Raw genomic sequence first — 24,590 nt, 5'->3', positions numbered from 1 at the left:
CTGTTCATATGTTAGCATGATCACAGCTTGCTTTCTCCTGGTATCTTACCTGTATTTTTTAACTCTATCAGAGATGTCCGTATTTTATATGAATTCACCTGTGGATATATGAGTTTATTATCTGTTAAAGTGCTATGTGTTTAAAGTAGAGCAAGGGTAAGTACTGGGTGACATGGCTTATGTAAAAGTGCTGCATTCAAGAAGCTTACATTTTAAGGGAGAAAACATTATCAAGAAACATTAATTCTCACACTCATTATTGGAAATGTTTATGAAGTTCTTAATGAATATGATTCTTAAAAAAGAAGTGTCTAAGCCTGATTTCTAAATTTTGTATACCTGATGTCTAGTACATGAAAACTGGTACATTTACACAATAATATCCTTCTGAAAACAGCAACAATTTAAGGGGGAGAACGATAAGGAGAAAATACTAATTTCAGGGTAGACAAGGTTTAGTTTTAAATGGAAAAAAGGCAACAGAATAGTGATTATTAAGGTCTGGAAAATTGTAACAGAAAGACAATTATTGAATATCTGGTGTTTGCAGAATAGTTGTAAAAGAGTATCAATGAATATAAATAGACATTAATTATCTTAAAGTAAGTTGATATCTATGCTGTATAGAATATGACATGTAAAATATAAAGAAATATTTTCACAGTGTATAAAGGATAAACCAAAGTAGATTATAGCTTGCTAGTGAATTTGTACAGGAGATACATGAAAACAAGGAGTACAAGGAATACCCTGTTCACAAATGCATTGACCTATAGGTCTTCTAGAAATGAGACACAAATGAAGATTTAAATTTTCTGCCAGATATTATAAAGAACTTAATGTAATTGTATTATTGACAGTTGCTTTAAGGTAGAACCATATCAAGCATATTAGAGAAATTTTTCTCATGTGAATTCATAAAGATAATTCATAATAACAATGAAATGTCTTCAATAACATCTTCATGTTAAAGATAGCAACAAATTGATAAATTATCAGTGTAGTCCTTAAAGTAGGACTATTCAGCTTGGGAATGAACTTTGGTTTAACATGGATATCATAGAGGCCTTTATAAAATTTCTAATATTAAAATACAGAATAGTGATCTTTTTTTTAAAGATTTATTTATTTACACATACAAGAGCTGGGGTACAGGCCAGAGATGTGGGGTTGAGAGGATTCACCAGAGACAGAGCGGGGAACAGAACAGGCAGACTGACTGAAATGCACTGCTGAGGGGAGCAGCAGACCAGACAGGAGAGGTCTGCTGCGCCATGTGGGTTGCTCTCTCTCCGGCCTGGGATCGAACTCGTTCTGCAGAGACTGCAATTGCTTCATAGTGTGGTGCTTAACCCCTTGCGCCACCAGGGAGGCTCCCAGAATAGTGATCTTAATGCAGTTAATCTATGTAAGAAATATTAAGGAGGTGACATTTTTATTTTTTTGCTTCCTACCATGTGAACATACTTTTTTCCTTATTACATCTTTTGCATAGACATTGAGTAGATGTGACATGTCATATGCTGAAACTCTTCAGGAATTGGCCAAGGTTGTGCATCAGACAAATGCAGGAGCAAGTCCAAAAAACTTTGAGCCACAGTCTTAAGATTTTCTGTGAAAGTTTCATTGATAAAATGCCTTAAGTGGAATTTTAGCCTATATAAAACTTGACACAAATAGTTTTGTAGTCTATTTAATAGAAGAAAAAAACACTGCTAGGGTCACTTGTAAAATTAATTTCCACTAATTTATTTTAATTTTAATTTGCCACTTCATCTACATTTTTTCCTTATCGTACCTATATAGGTGAAATCATCCAGCCATTGTCTTTATCTTTCTGGATAGCTTTGCTTTGCATAATCCCCTCAAGTCCTTCCATTTTGCTGCAAATAGCAAAATTTCATCTTTGCTCACAGCTGAAGAGTATTCCACTGTACATATACCATATCTTCTTTTTCCAAATTATTTAGCATTGGCATTTAGATTGATTCCATATGATATCAATTATAAATAATGCTGCAGTAAACATTGTGGAACTACAGTTTTTTGAGTTGATGGTTTCATGTTCTTCCAATAGATACCTGGGAGTAGAATTGATGGATCATATGGTATTTCTATTTTTAGATTTTAAAGAATGATCTAGACAGCTTTCCAAATTGACTGGTCAATTTACATTTCCACCAACACTGTATCAGGGTTCCTCTTTTTCCACATCCCTGTCAACACTTCTTGTTGGGAGGCTTTTGAAGTATGTCATCTCCAAGCTGTGAGATGATAGCTCATTGTGATTTTGATTTGCATTTTCCTAATTGGAAGTGGCGATGAGCATTTTTTTTCATGTTTGTTGGCCATCTGTATACCCGTTTTGGAAAAGTGTCTCTTAAGATATTCCTCCAGTTTTATAATTGGGTTGCTTATGTTTTTGTTAAGTTGGATGTGTTCTCTTTATATCATGGATTTTTGGGTTTTGTGATATGTAAATATTTTTTTACATTCAATAGGCTTTTTTAAAATCGAGGTAACATTGGTTTACAACATTGTTTGTAATTTAGAGTTATAGGATCTCCCTTTTCAGGTGTTGTTACCAAACCACATTGACCACAAAAGTAGTAATAGTCTTCCATCATACACCATTGTGCTCCCTCCCTACTTGATATTCTTGCCTTACCCTCCCCATATAGTAGCCTCATTTTTGCAGTGAGATATCTAGTGTTGTTGCTTTGGCTTTATCTGACCATTTGTTTTGTTTCTCTATATTCCACTTAATAGGAGACACCATTTAGTATTTGTCTTTCTTCTTCTGACTTATTTTGCTTATTCAGTATAATCCCCACTCCCCAGTTCTATACATGTTATCTCATATGGCAAGAGGATATCTCTTTTCTTGATAAGACAAACATTATTTATTTTTGTTATCTGAACTTTAATTTTTATTTTATGAGCTACCATTGTTTCACTTTCTAGTTAATATTCTAACAATATAGAATTTCTCTCCTCAGATGTGGTCACCCATAGCATTCCCAAAGTCCTCCTCCATAGTCCATTGAGCTCTTTTCTGCACCCCATTCTCACCCCTCCTCTTCACCTTTTGGATGCCTCAGATCTATGGTTAGCTTTCAAGGTTTGCTTTAATGTTTATCTTTAAATGTCTGTCTGATTTCTCTATATTCTACATATAAGTGCCAATACCTGCTGTTTATCTTTCTCCTAGCTTATTTTGCTTACATAATCCATTCCAGCTTCATCCATGTTAGCAGAAATGACATCAGTTTATCGTTTTTGATTACTGAGTAGTATTCCATTGTGTATCTATATCATATCTTCTTGATCCATTCATCTGCTTTGGGGCATTTAAGTTGTTTGCATATCTTGGCTATTGTAAATAGTGCTGCAATAACCACACAAGTGCAGGTTTCTTTTTGAATTGTTTTTGTGTCTTTTAGGTAGATTCCTGGGAGTGAATCACTGGGTTATATGGTAGATCCGTTTTTAGTGTTTTGAGGAACCTCCAAACAACATTCCATAGTGACTCAGCCTGTCTACATACCCACCAGCACTTGATACCTGGGGCCTTTTAATATAGGCCATTCTCACTGGTGTGAGGCACTGTCACATTGAGATTTTGATTTGCATTTCCCTAATGATAAGTGATGATTAACATTTTTTCATGTGCCTGTTGGACATCTGTATGTCATCTTGGTAAAGTGACTATTTAGTTCCTCTGCATGTTTTGTGATTGGGTTGTTTTCTTCTGTTTGTTGTCTAAGTTTTTTGTAGATCTTTGGTATTAGTCCCTTGTTACATGTTTGGTGGGAAATACTTTCTCCCATTCAGTAGGGTATCTCTTCGTTATGGTTAAAGTCTCCTTTGCTGTATAGAAACTTTTTAGTTAGCTGTGGTCCCAGCTGTTTATATTCTCTGTTGCATTACTTGCTTCTGGAGATAAGTCCTTAAAGATTTTTCTGAATTTTATGTCATGGAGTGTTTTGCCTGTATTTTCTTCTGTATATTTTATGATTTCTGGTCTTAACATCCATATATTTTATCCATTTTGAGTTGATTTTTGTGTGTGGCATAAGGTCATAGTCTGATTTCATTCTTTTGCATGTGGCAGTCCACTTTTACTAGCACCATTTATTGAAGAGACTTTCCTCATTCCAGTATATATTCATTTCTCCTTTGTTATAGATTAGTTGACTATATATGTGTGGTTTTATTTTTAGGCTTTCTATTCCGTTCTGTTGGCCTGTGTGTCTTTTTGTGTCTCAGTACCATGCTGCTTTTATTATTATAGTTTTATGGTAGAGTTTGACATCTGGGAGTGTCATACCTCTTTTCTTCCCTTTTATGTTAACATATGCTCCTTTTATCCCAAGTTTTTCAAGGGCTTTCATCAAAAGTGAATGTTGAGCTTTATCAAGTGCTTTCTTAGCATATATTATTATGATATGTTTTTAATGTTTCTTTCTGTTGATGTGGTTAATTACATTATTTGATTTTCAGATATTGAACCATCCTTGTGTCCTTGGAATAAATCCCACTTGGTCATGGTATATAATCCTTTTGATGCACTGTTGGATTTGGTTTGCTGAGATTTTATTGAGGATTTTTGTAGCCATGTTCATTAGCACAATTGGTCTATAGTTTTCCTTTTTTGTGTTCTCTTTGTTTGGTTTTAGTATTAGTGTGTTATATGTGTGGTATTTGCCTCATGAAATATATGTTAGTATTCTCAGGTTTTTGCAATAGTTTTGCAGAATAGGCATTAATTCATATTTAAATTTTTTGGTAGAACTTTCCCGTTAAACCATCTGGTCCTGGGCTTTTGTTTTCTGAGAGGTTTGTCTGTTTATTTTTTGCAAAGAACCAACTTTTGGTTTTGTTGATCTTTCGGATTGTCTTTTTTATTTCTATTTCATTTATTTATTCTTTGGTTTTTATAATTTCCTTTCTTTATTGCTCTTAGGTTTGTTTATTCTTCTTTTTCTAGTTCCTCAAGGTGGATGATTTGTTTCTTTTTTTAATTTTTTTTAAGATTTATTTTATTTATTCATACAAGCACTGGGTACAGTCAGAAGTATGGGAGGGTGAGAGAATTCACCAGCACTAGAGCGGAGAGCAGAACAGGCAGACTACGAAGTACACTGCTGAGGGGAGCAGTGGGTGGCAGGAGAGGGCTGTGCGCCATGTGGGACCCTCACCTGGCAGCCGGGGATCGAACCGGTGCTGCAGAGACTGTGGGCAGCATTGCAACCCAGTGTTCAACCACTGAGCCACCGGGGAGGCCCAATTTGGTTGTTTCTTGATTGGGCTTGTATTATTATATACTTTCCTCTTAATGCTATTTTTGTAGTTTCCTGCATGTTCTGAAAGGTTCTGTCCTTGCTATCATTTGTTTCAAGGATTTTTTTATTTCTTCTTTGGTTCGCTCATTAATCCAGTAGTCTTTCAGTAGTATGGTGTTTAGTCTCCATGTAATGTGGCCAGGGTAGGGGGGGGGGATGGGGGATGGAGTGTCTCCTTGCTTTCTTTTTGTAATTGATTTCTAGTTTGATACATTTATGGTTAGAGAAGATACTTGGTATGATTTCAGTCTTCATGTATTTGTTGATAGTAGTCCTGTGATCCAAATTGTGGTTGATTTGGAGAATGATCAGTGCACACATGTGAAAATGTGTTTTTGATTTTTGGGGGTTGCAGTGCCCTGTAGTTCTGTTAGGCCCATGTGGTCTAGATCTTTGTTTAGTGCTGTTGTGTCTTTGTTTATTTTTTGTCTCGTTGATCTCTCAGTGCATGTGCTGGAGTGTCAAAGTCTCCTACCATATTTATTTTTTCTCCAGTGTCCATGTCTCTTCAGAGAGTATAGTAAGTGTCTAATGTATTTTGGTGCTCCCTTTTGTGGTGAGTTATTTATTTGTGAGTATTATGTATTCCTGATATATCGTTCCCTCGGTCATTATATAGTGTCCACATGTGTCTCTTGACACTTTTTTAGCCTGAAGTCTGTATTTTTGAGTCTTTTTAATATGTCATTCTTTTTTTTTTTTCTTTCTGATCGTGTTTCTTCTAAGAAGCCTGAAGTCAGCCTGTTAGGATTACCTTTATGTGTCACCTGGTTTTTTACCCTGGCTCCCTTCAACATAGTGGTTGGACCACTTTGTATTCCCACAAGCAGTGTAGGAGAGTTCCTTTTTCTCCACATCCTTGCCAACATTTGTTGTGCTAGTTTTTTTTTTTTTTTTAATATGTGCCTTTCTCACTGGTGCAAGGTGGTATCTCATTGTGGTTTTGATTTGTATTTCCCTGATTACAAGTGATGTTGAACATCTTTTTCATGTACCTGTTGGCCACTTGCATATCCTCTTGGGAGAAGTGTCTTTTTAGCTCTTTTGCCCATTTTTTTTTTTTTTACTGGATTGTTGACTTTGTTTTTGTTGAGTTCTGTGAGCTCTTTGTAAATCTTTGATATCAGTCCCTTATCAGTTGTATGGCATGCAAAAATTTTCTCCCAATCAGTAGGATGTCTCTTTGTTTGGTTAGTGTCTCTTTTGCTGTACAGAACCTTTTTAGTTTGATGTAATCCCAGATGTTTATCTTTTTCCTCACATTCTTTGCTTTGGGGGATGAGTCTTTAAAGATGTTACTGAGATGTATGCCATGTAGTGTTTTACCTATATTTTCTTCTACATATTTTATGGTTTAGGTCTTATGTACAATTCTTTTATCCATTTTGAGTTTATTTTTGTGTGAGGTAGTGGTCTAGTTTCATTCTTTTGTTTATGTTGTCCAGTTTTCCCAGCACCATTTAGTGAAGAAACTGTCCTTGCATATTCTTTGCTCCTTTGTCAAAGATCAGTTGTCCATGTACGTGTGGCTTTATTTCTGGGCATTCTATTCAATTCCATTGGTCGGTCTGTCTGTCTGCTTTTGTTCTAGTACCATGCTGTTTAATTATTATGGCTTTGTACTATAGTTGGAAGTCTGGGAATGTGATACCTCCATTCACCTTCTTTTTACTTCATAGAAGTTTGGCTGTTTGAGAGTTTTTGTGATTCCATATGAATTTCATCAATATTTGTTCTATTTTTTTTTTAAGAATGACATTGAGATTTTTATTGAAATTGTGATGAATCTGTAAATTGCTTTCATTAGGATAGCCATTTTGATCATGTTAATTCTTCCAATCCCATGAGCAGGGAATGTCTTTCCATTTCTTTGTGTCTTCTATTTCTTTTAACAATGTTTTATAATTTTCTTTATATAAGTCTTTTCCCTCCTTTGTTAGGTTTATTCCAGGTATTTGATTTTTGGGGGTACAATTGTAAATTAGGTGGTTTTCTTAATTTCCTCTTCTTCAGATAGATTGTTTGCGTAGAGGAAGTCTACTGATGTTTGTATGTTGATTTTGTCTAGTTTATTATTTTAATTAGTTTTTCTGTAGAGCTTTTAGGGTTCTCTCTATATATTATCAAGTTGTCTGCAAGTAGTGATAGTTTTACTTCTTCTTTCCCTATTTGGATACTTTATGTCTTTCCCTTGTCTTAACACTCTGGCTTGGCCATCCAGTATTATATTGGAAAGCAGTGGTGAGAGTGTACATCCTTGTCTTGTTCCTGATCTAAAAGGAAAGATTTTCAGCTATTTACCATTGAGAATAAAATTATTTGTCGTATTTGGCTTTTATTATCTTAATGTATGTTTTTTATTCCAAGAATTTTGAGGGCTTTCATCATAAACTGATGTTGAACTTTGTCAAATGCTTTATTAGCATCTATTGATATCATTGTATGGTTTTATTTTTCTTGTTGTTGTTGTGTTGGATTACATTAATTTATTTTCTGATGTTGAACTATCCTTATGCTTCCAGAGTAAATCCCACTTGATCACGGTGTATTATCCTTGATGCATTTTTGGATTCTTTTGTCTAGGATTCTATTGAGGTTTTTTATATCAGTGTTCATTAGGAAGATGGGCCTGTAGTTTTCTTTTTTTGTGTTGTCTTTGTTTGCTTTTTGTATTGCTGTGAAGTTGGCTTCATAAAACATATTTGGTAGTATTCCTTTCTCATTATTTGGGAAAGAGTTTGTGTAAGATAGGCACTAGTTCATTTCTGAATGTTGGTAGAATTTATTTGTGAAGCAGTCTGCTCCTGGGCTTTTGTTTTTGTGGGGTGTTTTGATTACTGTTTCAATTTCATTGCTTGTAATTGGTCTGTTTCACTGTTCTTTTTCTTCTTTATATAGCTTTGGATGATTACGTAGTTTGAGGAACTTGTCCATCTCTTCTAGATTGTGGAACTTGTTTATATATACATTTTCATAGTAATCTCTGATTATTCTTTTGATTTCTGGTGAATCTTTTGTAATTTCTCCTCTTTCTTTTGTGATACTATTTATTTGTGTTTTCTGCCATTTTTTCATTGTGAGGCTGGCAAACCTCTAGCCATTCTTTCTATTTTGTAAAGGAAACTGAAGATAGGCTATAGATATGCTAAATGTGACACTTTTTGCTCAAATGCTTACCATTTTCATCAGCGAAAATATATGGACTTTTAGGAATATCCTTTTCAACTCTAAACCAGTAAAAACAACTCTATAGAATGAAGCTATTGAAATCTTCCATGGCAGGACTGACACTTCTTAAAGACTCATTGTTTCAGGGAAATTTTTGAGTTTAGAATTGATCTTTAATATGAAATTGAGATAGGGTTGTTATAATTCTTCATATCTTTCAATACAGAAATATATGTGATCAATACAAAAATATTTGTGGTCATCTACACAATTTACATTTAATTTATCCTGAACTTTATTTTTTGAAGATACTTTTGTTCTTGTAGAAACCAACCATTTGTTATTTTGTGCATTCTCTTATTTCAAGTGTGGTATAAGTGTTTGTTACTGTTTTATTCTGAGGTATATTTAGAGTATGAGTGTAAGCATTTGAAATGTTTACAGAAATTTTGCATAGTAATTTTATGTGTAGTATCTATTAGTTTATAAAATGATTATATTTTGTATGACGTAAATTTATATTTTCTAAATAATGTATTACAGTTCTATAAACATGTTCTATAGTGTATTGGAGAAAAGCTGGGGTGGATATAGGATACTGGTTTGACTACATGAAACAATGAGAAAGACTGCTCTAGATGTATGAGAAAACAAATAATTCTTGACTTTACGTCTGATCTTAAGCTTTACTTTCAGGATAGAGGAAAGCAGAAATTTCTTGAAATAACGACTACCACTTCCCCATTTGACAGATACATACTTACCACATACAGTATATGCAATAAAGGGTATTGAGTTTTATATTGGGATAGTGAAAAAACAAAAATTACTCAAAATTTTTCCCACTTGTAATTTTTTCTGAACATATTAGTTACTTGATCACATTTTTAATTTAAGCAGTGGTTTAATAAAACTTATTTGGGTTGGGGATGGCAAGTTGAATCAGTGAACTAATTTTGGCTAATTTTCAAAAGGAAACAGCCATTTAATAATAAATAGCCTTTATACAACTGGAAATCTATTCATATGTATCTTCATAACTAAGACTTTATTAGAAAGTTAGTTTTTAATGTGTATTTTCTTCATTTGAAAATAAGAGATATTATTATTTAAGCTTACCTGGTACCTTTTAAAGAATTTAACTTTTGGGCCTACCTGGTGGCGCAGTGGTTGAGCACTGGGTTGCGAAGCTGCCTGCTGCCTCTGCAGCGCCGGTTATATCCCCAGCCGTCTGGCGAGGGTCCCACATGGTGCGCAGACCTCTCCTGCTGCCTGCTGCTCCCCTCAGCAGTGTACTTCAGTCTCTCTGTTCTGCTGCCCTCTCTGGCTCTGGTGAATTCTCTCACCCTCCCGCGCTTCTGACTGTACACAGTGCTTATATAAATAAATAAATATTTAAAAAAAGAAAGAATCTTAACTTTTACTTATACATTAAGATAATTTGTTAACTTGATTTCTTTACCTGAAAGACAGGTAAGAATTGCTTCTGATGTCTTATTAGAAAACAAAATGACTGGTCTCTTCCAAAATGGACCATTCACATTTGCCTGCTTTTTATTAAGGTAACAAACAGTAGCCAGGGTTCTAAAAGTAGCTTTCTGAGCTCAAATTTCTTTCGTTATATTATTTTTCTTTTATGTCACCAAGTTCCTAATATCTATGACCATGTCATCTATTTTTAAAATTTTCTTTTCTATGGTATGTTGGAGAGCCAGATTTTCTAAATGAAAGTAAGAAAACATTGCAACTATAATTTAGGGTATGATATATGGGGTAATGCATAACTTTATAAAATTAGAGAAAATGTAAGAACATTTGTATACTAATGTGTGTATATAGCAAGAATGACTTGAATTGTGAATTTTACTTATTTTTAATCTCCCTATTAGGTGTTTCTTGTTAGAAAGAAGACTGGTCCTGATGCTGGGCAGCTCTATGCAATGAAGGTGTTAAAGAAAGCATCTTTAAAAGGTAGAAAATTGGAAAATTTATTAAAATGGAATTTGGTAAAGCTCATTTTATTTTTTTTAAGATTTATTTATTTATGCATACAAGAACTGGGGTGTAAGCCAGAGGTGCGAGGGGGTAAGAGGATTCACCAGAGAGAGTGGGGAAAAGAACAGAACAGGCAGACTCCCTGAAATACACTGCTGAGGGGAGCAGGTGCCGAGACAGGAGAAATCTGCTTTGCCATGTGGGTTGTTCCTGGCCACGCAGGGATTAAATGTGTGCTGCAGTGGCTGGTGATAACTTGATAGCGCTGTCTTTAACCCCTGTGCCACCGAGGAGGCCCTCATTTTAACAAATATACTATGTATTGTTTGTTTGTAAGGTAAGTAGAGTTGGTTTCCTTTTAAGATTAATAACACAGTTTTCTAGACTGTGATGTTAATATGTTTGATATTGATTTAATATCCAGTTTCTTAAAGGATATTATTTATTATGCTGAACAGAAAAATAAATTCATTGGGACATAATATCAAATGCAAATTATATTTCTCAACAGTTTACATTACCAATAACTATTATGAGTGTTTTGTATTTAATATTGTACACATAGTCAAACCATTACCAGATAACACATGTATTTGGACATAATCTGAGTAAGGTAAGACCTTTGATAACAAAATTTTTCAACAGAACAGAAAAATACTGCTTTAGTGAGAATGTACTCTTATAAAAATGTAATTGTATGAAAAGTGACACATTAAATTTAAAGTGAACATATTTTATTATGCTATATTCTTTCATTTCAAGATTCTTACTTTTTTTTCTGCCATATTGATATTACTTGTTGAGAAAGCACAAGTGCCTGCATATTCTTGTATACCCAGTCTTCTGGACTTTGATAACAATAATACTGTGCTCAGTTTTAATTAGTGAACTCATTTGGACAAATAGCGACTCATTGATAATAAATTTGTGTTAGCCACATACCTATCACTTTAACTCATCTATACATCTAAACAGAATTTGTTGGAGTTTTGCAAATATAGTTATTATTACATAGGAATATATAGACTGCCAGTTTAGGCAACTTTATTTTTATTTATTTTTATTTTTAAACATTTATTTATTCATTTACATAAGAACCGGGGTACAGGCCAGATGCATGGGAGGGTGAGAGGATTCAGCAGAGACAGATTGGGGAACAGACTAGGCACACTGACTGAAATACACTGCTGAAGGGAGCAGCAGGCACGACAGGAGAGGTCTGCCACGCCATTTGGGACCCTTGCTGGCTGGCCGGGATTGAACCGGCGCTGCAGAGGCTGTGGACAGCTTTGCAGTGCTGCGCCCTGCGTCACCAGGGGAGGCCCAGTTTCGGCTACTTTAAATACAGTTACATTTTATATTTTCAATTTTTTGGTTGATAAATTACTTGTGGAATCCTCACTGAAATTACATTCAATAGTTATATTCTACACTTCTCTAATTTTCAGTTCGAGACAGAGTTCGGACAAAGATGGAGAGGGATATACTGGTGGAAGTAAATCATCCATTTATTGTCAAATTGCACTATGGTATGTAATCTTTTTTGATTTATAAAATTAGGGAATTAAGATTTTGTAGCAGGAAAGAAACACTTCAGACTACATTCTATTATGTCAAATTGATTTATCTGAAATAAGGATCACTAAACAGTTTTTAGTTGTATTTTCTGTATTTATAGTTAACTTATGTAAGGCAACAAGACAATGTCTTCTGATTACTTGTCTGGTAGTATTTCTGTACTTGACTGCAACTCAGTGGTCTTAGACTATAAATTACTGTGATAATTTATGTAAAACATTCTGATGCTTGGTTGCACTCCTCTTAATCTTCTTTTCTGGTTCTGTTGAAGGGGACCATTTTATTTTCTTAGAATTGAGGGGAGAGTATGCACTAAGAAAGCAGTAGGTATAATGGAAGGAACATGGATTTGCAGTCAGATAGTTCTGAATTCGAAATATGGTTCCATTGCTAATTTAATATATGCATGAAATTGTAGACTTTGGCTTCCCTGGGAATTTCAAAAGTTTGTACATTGCTAAATCATTGAAAATCTATGTCGGTTTGAATTTTAACAATTTAAAGGTGTAGCAGCTATTGATTTTATTTTTTGTTATTTTGACAAAACATTAAAATATGTACCAAATTATTGTTATAAAAATACAAAGAAAGTCGTACTCATTTTTTCACTCCCTGATGTCCTAATGGAATAAAAGTACTAGTTTCTGAAGACCTGTATGCTTGAATCTCCATGATGTCATTAATTAGTAAATACCAGTTGTGTATAAAACACTGTATTTAGTGATGTATGGGCTACAGTGTAAAATTGGCTCAGATCTCAAGAAGTTTATAATCAATAGGGAAGTACAGATATGTAAACAAATTAATTGTACAAGTAAAAATAAAGTATCTAAGGTACTTAAATAAAGTACAATGAGATCTCAAAATTAGTAGCAAGTAATTTGATGGAGAAGAGGGTAAGGATGCTGTATGGAAATTGGAAAAGAGGGCTGTGGGAAAGCTTACTAGAGGATACTTATTGAGGCATAGTTGACATTTAACATTATTTTCATTCAGGTGCATAATATAATAATTCAATATTTGCATACATTTTTAAATTATCACCATATTAAGTCTAGTTAACATCTGTGATCATACATAGGTACAATATTTTTCTTTTGGTGAGAGCTTTTATTTCTTTATTAACTTTTATTGAGGTAACATTGGTTTACAACAATGTATATGATTTAGAGGTATAGAATCACATTCTTCAGATGTATGTTACCACACAACATCTATGACCATGGCGTTGAAAGTCCTTCACCATGGTCTGTTGAGACCCCTCTACACTTTGCTATCTCCATTCTCCCTCATGATAAGAACTTTTAAGATCATTTAACAATTTTCAAATATACAATACAGTATTAACTACAGTAACCACCAGGTATCCCCATCATTTATTTATTTTATGACTAAAATTTTGTACCTTTTGACCCCCTTCACCATTTTGCTCAACTCACAATTCCACCATTGGCGATCACCAATCTGTTCTCTGTATTACAATTTTTTTTAAAGTCTGCAAATAAATGAGATCATATATTATTTGTTTTTCACTGTCTCACTTATTTCACTTAACATAATGCTTTCAAGGTCCAGCCATGTTGTTGTAAATGACAGGACTTCCTCATTTTTAATGACTGAATAATATTCTCCCCCCTCTGTGTGTGTGTGTGTGTGTGCAACAATTCCTTTATCAGTTCATCTCCAGATGGACAATGGGGTTTCTGTGTGCTGACTATTGTAAATAATGCTACTATGAATACAGGGGTGTACGTATGTTTTTGAGTTAGTGTTTTCATTTTCTTCAGATAAATACCTAGAAGTGAAACTTCTGGATCATATGGTAGGTCTATTTTTATTTTTTTATTTTATTTTATTTTTTATTAAATAATAAATTTTATTTTTATATTCCCCCATACAACTGCACATGCCCCATTCTGACCCCAATCCCTCCACTCCCGGCCCCCACCCCCCAAAAAGTGTCTCTGGTTCATAGTTTTTGTTGATTTTTGATTTTCACTTTCTTATAGTTATTCTTTTTCCTGATCCCTTATTTAAGTTTTCTAGATTCCTGCTATGAGTGAGACCATCCGGTATTTTTCTTTTTCTTTTTGGCTTATTTCGCTGAGCATGATCCCTTCCAGCGCCATCCATGTTGCTGCAAATTGCATGTGTTTATCTTTTTTGAATGCTGAGTAATATTCCATGGTATATATGTACCACATCTTCTTGATCCAGTCATCTATTTTTGGGCATTTGGGCTGTTTCCAAAGCTTAGCTATTGTAAATAGTGCTGCGATAAACATAGGGGTGCAGGTGCTCTTTGGAATTGATGTTTCTGTGTCCTTTGGGTAAATACCTAGGGGTGGAATTGCTGGATCATATGGAAGCTCTTTGTTTAGTAGGTCCAGAAATCTCCACACAGCTCTCCATAGTGGTTGGACCAGTTTGCATTCCCACCAACAGTGCAGGAGAGTTCCTTTTTCTCCACAACCTCACCAACATTTGTTGTTGCTAGTTTTTTTAATATGTGCCATTCTCACTGGTGTAAGATGGTATCTCATGGTAGTTTTGATTTGCATTTCCCTGATTACAAGTGATGTTGAACATTTTTTCATATGTCTGTTTGCCATTTGCATTTCCTCTTCAGAGAAGATTCTTTTTAGCTCTTCTGCCCATTTTTTGACTGGGTTATTTTCTTTGTTGTTGTTGAGTCTCATCAGCTCTTTGCAGATTTTTGTGATCAGTCCTTTATCATTAGTGTTGGGTGCAAAAATGTTCTCCCAGTTGGTGGGGTTTCTCTTTGTTTTTGTTATTGTCTCTTTTGCTGTGCAGAAGCTCTTTAATTTGATGTAGTCCCAGCTGTTTATCTTTGCCTTCACTATCACTGCTTTGGGTGATGTGTCTGTAAAGATGTCTTTGATATGCAAATCCTGTAGTGTTTCACCTATATGTCCTTCTATGTATTTTATGGTTTCAGTCTTATGTCTAGTTCTTTAATCCATTTTGAGTTGATTTTTATGTATGGTGTGAGGTAGTGGTCAAGCTTCATTCTTTTGCATGTAGCGACCCAGTTTTCCCAGCACCATTTATTGAACAAACTTTCTTTGCTCCAATGCATAGTCTTTGCTCCTTTGTCAAAGATTAGTTGACCATAAATCTGTGGGTTTATTTCTGGATTTTCTATTTGATTCCATTGGTCTGTATGTCTGTTCTTGTTCCAATACCATGCAGTTTTGATGATTATGGCTTTGTACTATAGTTTGAAGTCTGGGAGTGTGATGCCTCCATTTCCTTCTTTTTTCTTCAGTAGAGCTTTGGCTATTCGGGGTTTTTGGTGATTCCATATGAATTTCATCAATAATTGTTCTGTTTCTTTGAAGAATGACATTGAAATTTTGATTGGAATAGCATTGAATCGGTATATTGCTTTTGGTAGGATGGCCATTTTAATAATGTTTATTCTTCCAATCCATGAGCAGGGGATGTCTTTCCATTTCTTTGTGTCTTCTTCTATTTCTTTTAACAGTGTTTTATAGTTTTCTTTGTATAGGTCCTTTACCTCTTTTGTTAGATTTATTCCCATATATTTGATTTTTTTTGTTTCGATAATAAAAGGGATGTTTTTTTTTTTATTTCTTCTTCTTCAGATTTATTGTTTGTGTATAGGAAGGCTACTGACTTTTGCGTGTTGATTTTGTATCCCGCCACTTTACTGAACTGATTGATAAGTTGGATTAGTTTTTCTGTGGAGTTTTTGGGGTTCTCTAAGTATATTATCATATCATCTGCAAATAGTGATAGTTTGACTTCTTCTTTTCCTATTTGGATTCCTTGTATGTCTTTCTCTTGTCTTATTGCTCTGGCTAAGACTTCCATTATTATATTGAAAAGCAGTGGTGAGAGTGGACATCCTTGTCTTGTTCCAGATCTTAATGGAATTGCTTTCAGCTTTTCACCATTGAGAATGATACTGGCTGTTGGCTTGTCATAGATGGCCTTTATGATGTTGAGGTATGTTCCTTGTATTCCAAGAATTTCAAGGGCTTTTATCATGAATGGGTGTTGCACTTTGTCGAAAGCTTTCTCAGCATCTATTGATATTATCATATGGTTTTTATATTTCTTTTTGTTGATGTGTTGGATAACGTTGATTGATTTTCTGATGTTAAACCATCCTTGTGTCCCTGGAATGAATCCTACTTGGTCGTGGTGAATTATCTTATGGATACATTGTTGGATTCTGATAGCTAAAATTTTATTGAGGATTTTTGCATCAAAGTTCATTAGGGAGATTGGCCTGTAGTTTTCCTTTTTTGTGTTGTCCTTATTCGGTTTTGGTATTAGTGTAATGCTGGCTTCATAGAACGTGTTTGGTATTGTCCCTTCCTTCTCAATTTTTTGGAAGAGTTTGTGAAGGATAGGCACTAATCGTCTCTGAATGTTTGGTAGAATTCATTTGTAAATCCATCAGGTCCTGGGCTTTTGTTTTTGGGCAGGTTTTTGAGTACCATTTCAATTTTGCTGCTTGTAATTGGGCTGTTTAGGTGTTCTATTTCTTCTTTATCTAGCTTTGGGTGATTGTAGAGTTGTAGGAATTTGTCCATCTCCTCTAGATTGTTGAACTTGTTTCCATATAACTGTTCATAGTAGTTACTGATTATTCTTTTGATTTCTGCTGTGTCCGTTGTGATTTCTCCTCTTTCATTTATGATCCTGTGTATTTGTGCTTTCTCCCTTTTTTCCTTTGTGAGACTGGGTAGGGGTTTGTCTATTTTATTGATTTTTTCAAAGAACCAGCTCTTGGTTTCATTGATCTTTTGGATTGTTTTTTTAGTTTCAATTTCACTTATTTCTGCTTTGGTTTTTATTATTTCTTTTCTTCTACTGGTTTTGGGTTTTTTTTTGTTGTTCTTTTTCTAGTTGGTTGAGCTTTGAGATTAGGTTGTTTCTTTGAGTTCTTTCTTGTTTTTTGATGTGAGCTTCTATTGCTATATATTTTCCTCTTATTACTGCTTTCGCTGCATCCCATACATTTAGGATAATAGTGTCCTCCTTGTCATTCAATTCAAAGAATTTTTTAATTTCTTCTTTGATCTCCTCATTAGTCCAGTGGTCTTCCAGTAGTTTGGTTTTTAATCTCCATGAGGTACAATAGTTCCTTGCCTTCATTTTATGGTTTATTTCTAGTTTGATGCCTTCATGGTCAGAAAAAATGGTTGGTATGATTTCAGTCTTGGTGTATCTGTTGATGTTTGTCTTGTGCCCCAGTATGTGATCGATCCTGGAGAATGATCCATGTGCGCTTGAGAAAAATGTGTACTTCCTTTTTTTGGGGTTTAGTGTTCTATAGATGTCTGTTAAGCCCAAATGCTCTAGGTCCTTATTTAGAGCTTTAGTTTCTTTACTTATTTTTTGTCTTGTTGATCTATCCATTGTTGATAGTGGTGTGTTGAACTCTCCCACTACGTATGTGTTTTCTCTGATGTCTGTTTTCAGAGAGGACAACAGTTGTCTGATATATTTTGGTGCTCCTTCGTTTGGTGAATATATGTTAATGAGTGTTATTTCTTCTTGAAGTATTGTGCCCTTGATCATAATGTAGTGACCACTGGGGTCTCTTTTTATATTTTTGAGTTTGAAGTCTGTTTCATCTGATATAAGTATAGCTGTTCCTGCTTTTTTTTTGGTCCATTTGCTTGTAGGATTGTTTTCCATCCTTTAACTTTAAGCCTATTTTTATCTTTTGTAGCTAAATGTGTTTCCTGGAGACAGCAGAAGGTTGGGTTTTGTTTCTTAATCCAGGCTGCAACTCTGTGTCTTTTTATTGAAGAGTTTAGTCCATTTACATTTAGAGTTAATATTGATATGTTAGCATCTGTATTTGCCATTGTGTTTGTCTTTACTTTGATTTTATTTATTTATTCTTTTAATAACTTTTTTTTTTGGTCTTCTTTTGTTGTTATTCGTCCCTATGAGGTTCTGGCTTTAGGATTCCTTGTAGTATTTTTTGGAGTGGGGGTTTAGTCGTAATGAAATTCCGGAGTTTCTCTTTGTCTGGGAAGGTCCATATTCTTTCTTCAAAGAGGAAGGAGAGCTTTGGGGGATAGAGTATTCTTGGTTGGCATCTGTTTTCTTGGAGTCTGTTGACTATGTCCCTTCACTCTCTCCTTGCCCATAGTGTTTCTTCAGAGAAGTCTGATGTCAGCCTGATTGGTTTTCCTTTGAATGTTATCTGTTTCTTCCCTCTTGTCAGCTTCATTATTTTTTCCTTGTCCTGGATTCTTGGGAGCTTTACTATTATGTGTCTTGCTGTGTTTTTCCTTTCGTCGTGGAAGTTTGGTGTTCTTCTTGCTTCTTGTATATCAATTTTCAGCTCCTTCTTCGCATTTGGGAAATTCTCTTCAATTATCTCTTTGAATATTTTCTCTGTTCCTACATCTCTCTCCTCTCCTTCTGGAATTCCTGTAACTCTTATCTTTTCTTTCCTCGTGGAGTCAGATAGTTCCCAAAGTCTTTCTTCGTTCTTTTTCCTTCGTACTTCTCTTTCCTTTTCTGTTTTGTTTCTTTTTATTTCTGTGTTTTCAAGAGTACTTATTCGTTCTTCCATTTCATCTATTCTGCTTTCATTGCTTTTCCAAGAGTTCTTTAGTTCCTCCATTAATTCTTTGATCTCTTGCATTTCTTTTACTTCCCTCTTTAGGGACTCAATTTCATTCTTCTGACCATTGTTTTCCCTCTTTAGGGACTCAATTTCATTCTTCTGACCATTGTTTTCCCTCTTTAGGGACTCAATTTCCTTCTTCTGATCATTGTTTTCCTTTATGACTTCTGCCACTTTTTTAATCAGGGCAATTTTAAATTCTCTTTCTGGAAGGCTCAGAAGTTCTTCCAAGTTACTGTCGTTGCAATCTGGGGGGTGGTTTTCTTTTTGTGGTGTGCTTCTTTCCTGAGGCGTTGTTAGGTTGCGTGTGGTTCTTCTACTCCCTACTGTCTGTTTTCTAATTTGTCGTATGCATTGGGACACTGTGTTGCTCGGACTGGCCGTTATCTTGGGTGAACTTCTCCGCTCCCCTCTGGCTCCTCCAGGAACCATCTCTGGCTTCTGGGGGGGCTTTCTGCTGGTTTTAGGCAGTCTTTACTGAAGAAATGTTCCTGTTCTAAACTGGCGAAGCGGGAAGCAGTCCCTGCGCATCCGGTCTCAGGCACACTCTTCTGCGTGCCCGGTCTGCCCCGGACGTGGGTGTCTGCTCCCTCTGTGGGCTCAGACTGCTGGTTGGAAGGGGCCTGGCGTGGGCTAACTTCCCAGCGGCCACTGGGTCCTCCAGAAGCCTTCTGCCCTTTTCAAGACTTCTTAAGAAATTTCCCTGTTATATGGGGTGTTAGTGACTTTTTTTCTGGTCGCTAGGTGGCGCCAGAGATCTCTCCTATTGTCCTTGGGGGGCTGTTTTTCAACCCCCCCACCCCCGTGGACAGGGAACAGAGAGGGAGAATGGTAGGGTAAACCTCAAAGGCTTTGGGGTGCTGTGTCTGCCTTGTGCCCCACCATGGTGGAGAACCCACGCCCAGAATTTCCCCGGGTCTCAGTTTAAAGCCCTCAGGTCCAGGAAGAGGGCTGTAGCCCTGTTCAGTGGCGCGGGAATGGCGCCTTTTGCACCCCGCTCCCGTGCCTGGGCGCCTGGTTCCTGCTTACTCAGTGAGGGGCTTTCACCCCCTTGAGGGCCTCTGAGTGTCTCCCCGCAAGCCTAGGTCGCAGGCGCGGGGACCTGGGCAGCTGGGATCCTGGTCCGTGTTTGCTTTTCAAGTGCACCAAGCGCGCTGCTTTTCTGGGCAAGCTCCCTGGCAGCCGGGGCTGTGTGCGTGTCTCCAGGGGTCTTTGATCTTCTCTAATGGCGCCCGGAGCCGTTCGCTCACCACCTCGGTGAATCCTGCAGGATTCTCCACAGCCCCTGTTCATGGGGTGTGGTGACTGCAATAGTTCCTTTCCACTCACAGTCCCGCTTGCTGCGTCGTTTGTTCTTGTTGGTCGTTTTTGTTTGTTGTTTTCCTCCTCTCTGCTGGTCGGAGAGTGCTGCCTCTGTGGGTGGGGGAGGGGAGCAGGGTTCTGAGCTTTCCTCCCTTCTGGTCCTCTTTTATGGCCACTTTCTTCTTCGGGCAGTTTGCTGGCGTCACCCGTTTATCTTCCGTGTCCCACTTCTCACTGGGACTTGCCGCTTTTCCTCCCTATTAACTTTTTTTAATGGTAGATCTTACTCGCAGTGTCTCCTCACTGCCATGTTGCTCCGCCCCCTCGGTAGGTCTATTTTTAATTTAAGAAACACAAATTACTGTTTTTCACAATGACTGCACCCATTTACATTCCTATCAACAGTACACAAGGGTTCCCTTTCTCCTCATCATTGCTAATATTTCTTGTTTATTATCTTTTTTGATAGTAGCCATTCTAACAGGTGTGAGGCAATACCCTATTGTTCTTGTGATTTGCATTTCCCTGGCAATTAGTAGTATTTAGCATCTTTTCAGAATCATGGCCATCTGTATGTTTTCTTTGGAAAAAGATGTCTATTCAGATCTTCTTCCCATTTTTTTAAATTGGATTGTTTGATTTTTTTTTTACTTTTGAATTATATGAGTTATTTGTGTATTTCAGGTATCTGTTGCATGATTGGCAAATGTTTTCTCGCATTCAGTATGATACCTTTTCATTTTGTTGATAATGTCCTTTGTTGTGCAGAAGTGTTTGAGTTTGATATGGTCCCACTTGTTTATTTTTGTTTTATTGCCACTGCTTTTGCTGTCAGTTCCAAAAAATCATTGCCAATGCTGACATCAAGGAGCCCACTGCTTATATTTCCTTTTATGAGTTTTATTGTTTCAGGTCACACACTTTGGTCTTTAATCCATTTTGAGTTAATTTTTGTGTATGGTGTGAGATCACAGTCCAGTTTTCATTCTTTTACATGTGATTCTCCAGTTTTTCCAACACTGTTTATTGAAGAGACTCTTCTTTACCATCTATGTATATTCTTGGTCCTTTCTTATAAATTAATTAACCATATATGCATTTTTTCCCGGGAATCTCTTTCTCATTCCACTGATCTTATTTGTCTTTAAAAAAAATTGTTAACAGACATACAGTCCATCTTTCCAGATACTGTGTGTCCTTACTACCTCATTTATAGTTGAGGGAACTGAAATGATGTGAGGCACATGATTTTCTAAACAGTCAATGAAACAAAAATTAAAACACAGTGCTTTCATTTTATGCTTAGTCAAGAACTCCAGAGATAGACTATAGGAACAATTTAAATGAAATGCAAGTGTTAATAGATGTCAAGAAAAAGATGTCAAGAAACAATTTTACTTGTGTGTGTGTGTGTGTGTGTGTGTGTGTGTGTGTAGTGTTTGTTAGATCGGTATAGTTTGCGTCAAATGAACGTTGAAATATAGAACTCCTATCCCTCAGTGGATATATATTTTCTGACGTTTCTTATGAAGAAAAGGTGCAAATGACACCCTATAGAAGAGACTGGCATGAGCCAGTATCTCCTCTCTGAAGATGACTAATATGTCTATTTTACTGTGTGTTAGTTTTTATGTCAATCCTATGCTCTTCATTATTGTAGCTCCATAATATAGTTTGGAATCAGAGCTAATAATACCTCCCAGTTTGTTCCTCTTTCTCAGGATTGCTTTGACTATCAAGGAGGTATTTAGTTTGAAAGAATCATTCAATTTTCAATAGTTGGTGAGAATGCAGAGTTCAGGCAGTTGCTGTAGAACATGGTGCTCTTTATAAATCAGGAAAGTGATGGTGGTAGAAATTTCTGTGTAAAGCCACTTGCAAAGTTGATTATGTTATGGGAAGGATTTACAGCAACTTTCAACACTATTTAATTTTGTGATAATTTAGCCTATAATGGTTAATTGTTAATGTTTAGTGATAAGATTTTAAGCATATATATAAATTTAAAAGCAAACTAAGCTTTTTAAGCCTTTTATGTTGTTCTTTTACTAAATTCTAATTTCTAATTAGCTTTTCAGACTGAAGGGAAACTGTATTTAATATTGGATTTTCTCAGGGGAGGAGACGTCTTCACAAGATTGTCCAAAGAGGTAAGTGCTGTTTGTGCTTTTTTTTTTTAATATTTAAAGTGTAGGTTTTTTAGGAAAACGAAAAGGAACAGATTTTCCTAAGAGAGACCTGCATGGTTGCAGGCGGACTTGACAGGTCACAGGCAGGCAGGAAGCTGCTGCCCTGCAGTGGGAGAAAGTTGGTGAAAAGAAGCAACTTCATAGTCACAGGTGGGCAGTGGAAGTACTGCCTGTTTGTGCATTTTTAATATATTTTATTGAAAAAATATAATTAATTTCTTTTGATAATTACTTTTTTTCTTACAAAATTTTAAATATTCTGTTTATTATGTTGCATAATATTTAGTAGATGTGCAAGTAATGGTATTTTTTTTTCTGCCTGTCATTTCGATCAACTGAATGTGCTACTTATTAATCTTTTAGGCACAAGATCAATATAAATAACTGGATAAATTAGATAGGGGCAAGCCTAGGACATAGGCTTCCCAAATTACCAAAATGCTTCTGGGAATAGTGTTTAAATTATTCATGTTTAAAATTGCTTTATTGAAATACAATTGGGATACCATATACTGAGCATATTAAAGTAACATTTTTATAACTTTTATTTTTGTGTATACCTGGAAACATTCATAATAATAAAAAAAATTAATTTACCGATCAGCCTCAAAAATTTTCTTGTTCCTTTATAATACTGCCCTCCTGCCCTTCACATTTTAACTGTGCTTTTTGTCATTTTTTGGTTTGCATGTTCTAGGACTTTCATAAAAGAAATACGTTAGTATGCCTTCTTTACTAGGTCTGGTTTATTTACTTCAGCATAATTATTTTGAGATTCATCCATGTTGCATACATCGATTAATCATTTTCATTCATTTGTATTCTAAGTAGAATACCACTATATCGATAGCCACTGTTTTTTATTCATTTACTAGTTGATGGCTGTTTGGTTTGAAGGTTTTGGATATTACTTACAGAACTGCTACAGATATTCAGGTAAAAGTGATTGTATGGAGATTTGTTTTCATTATTCATGGTTTAAATATGTAGGCGTATATAGGATGGGTTATAATAGTTGTTATATAATTTAACTTTTAATGACAGTGTCATACTGTTTCCCAAAGTGGTTACATAGTTTAAATTCCACCAGAAACATTTGAGACTTTTGGTTGTTCCCTATTCTTGCCAGTAGTTAGTGTGATCTTGTTTTAATTTTGTTTTTTTTTATATATATTTTTTTATATTCCCCATACAATTGTGACCCTTTTATTTTGACCCCAATCCCTCCCATCCCCCCAACCCCCATAGAGTGTCTCTGGCTCATAGTTGTTCATTGATTTTGATTTTTACTTTCTTGTAGTTATTCTTTTTCCTGGTCCCTTATTTAATTTTTCTAGATTCCTGCTATGAGTGAGACCATCCGGTATTTTTCTTTTTCTTTTTGGCTTATTTCGCTGAGCATGATCCCTTCCAGCGCCATCCATGTTGCTGCAAATTGCATGTGTTTATCTTTTTTGAATGCTGAGTAATATTCCATGGTATATATGTACCACATCTTCTTGATCCAGTCATCTATTTTTGGGCATTTGGGTTGTTTCCAAAGCTTAGCTATTGTAAACAGTGCTGCTATAAACATAGGGGTACAGGTGCTCTTTGGAATTGATGTTTCTGTGTCCTTTGGGAAAATACCTAGGAGTGGAATTACTGGATCATATGGAAGCTCTATGTTTAGTAGGTCCAGAAATCTCCACACAGCTCTCCATAGTGGTTGGACCAGTTTGCACTCCTACCAACAGTGCAGGAGAGTTCCTTTTTCTCCACAACGTTGCCAACATTATTTGTTGCTAGTTTTTTTAATACGTGCCATTCTCACTGGTGTAAGATGGTATCTCATGGTAGTTTTGATTTGCATTTCCCTGATTACAAGTGATGTTGAATTTCAAGGGCTTTTATCATGAATGGGTGTTGCACTTTGTTGAAAGCTTCCTCAGCATCTATTGATATTATCATATGGTTTTTATATTTCTTTTTGTTGATGTGTTGGATAATGTTGATTGATTTTCGGATGTTTAACCATCCTTGAGTCCCTGGAATGAATCCTACTTTGTCGTGGTGAATTATCTTATGGATACATTGTTGCATTCTGATAGATAAAATTTTATTGAGGATTTTTGCATCAGTGTTCATTAGGGAGATTGGCCTGTAGTTTTCCTTTTTTGTGTTGTCCTTGTTCGGTTTTGGTATTAGTGTAATGTTGGCTTCATAGAACATGTTTGGTATTGTCCCTTCCTTCTCAATTTTTTGGATGAGTTTGTGAAGGATGGGCACTAATTCGTCTCTGAATGTTTGGTAGAATTCATTTGTAAATTCATTAGGTCCTGGGCTTTTGTTTTCTGGGAGGTTTTTGATTACAGTTTCAATTTTGCTGCT

At 35.7% G+C, this 24,590-nt stretch overlaps 1 protein-coding gene across 1 annotated transcript in view; it reads left to right on the top strand.

The window, feature by feature from the left end:
- Nucleotides 1-24,590, top strand: part of RPS6KA6 (ribosomal protein S6 kinase A6) — a gene marked incomplete at its 3' end in the record, with an annotated part of 242,802 nt that overhangs the window by 54,400 nt on the left and 163,812 nt on the right. Inside the window, exons 4-6 of the mRNA XM_084259149.1 lie at nt 10,403-10,484; nt 11,957-12,037; nt 22,102-22,181. Of these exons, the coding sequence (XP_084115275.1) occupies nt 10,403-10,484; nt 11,957-12,037; nt 22,102-22,181 (243 nt within the window). The remainder of the gene's footprint in view (nt 1-10,402; nt 10,485-11,956; nt 12,038-22,101; nt 22,182-24,590) is intronic.

This window comes from Talpa europaea, assembly GCF_964194135.1.
Source record: "Talpa europaea genome assembly, chromosome: X".
NCBI classification, from domain to species: Eukaryota; Metazoa; Chordata; class Mammalia; order Eulipotyphla; family Talpidae; genus Talpa; species Talpa europaea.
Note: the sequence above shows the minus strand (reverse complement) of the source record. Positions and strands in the feature narration are given on the sequence as shown.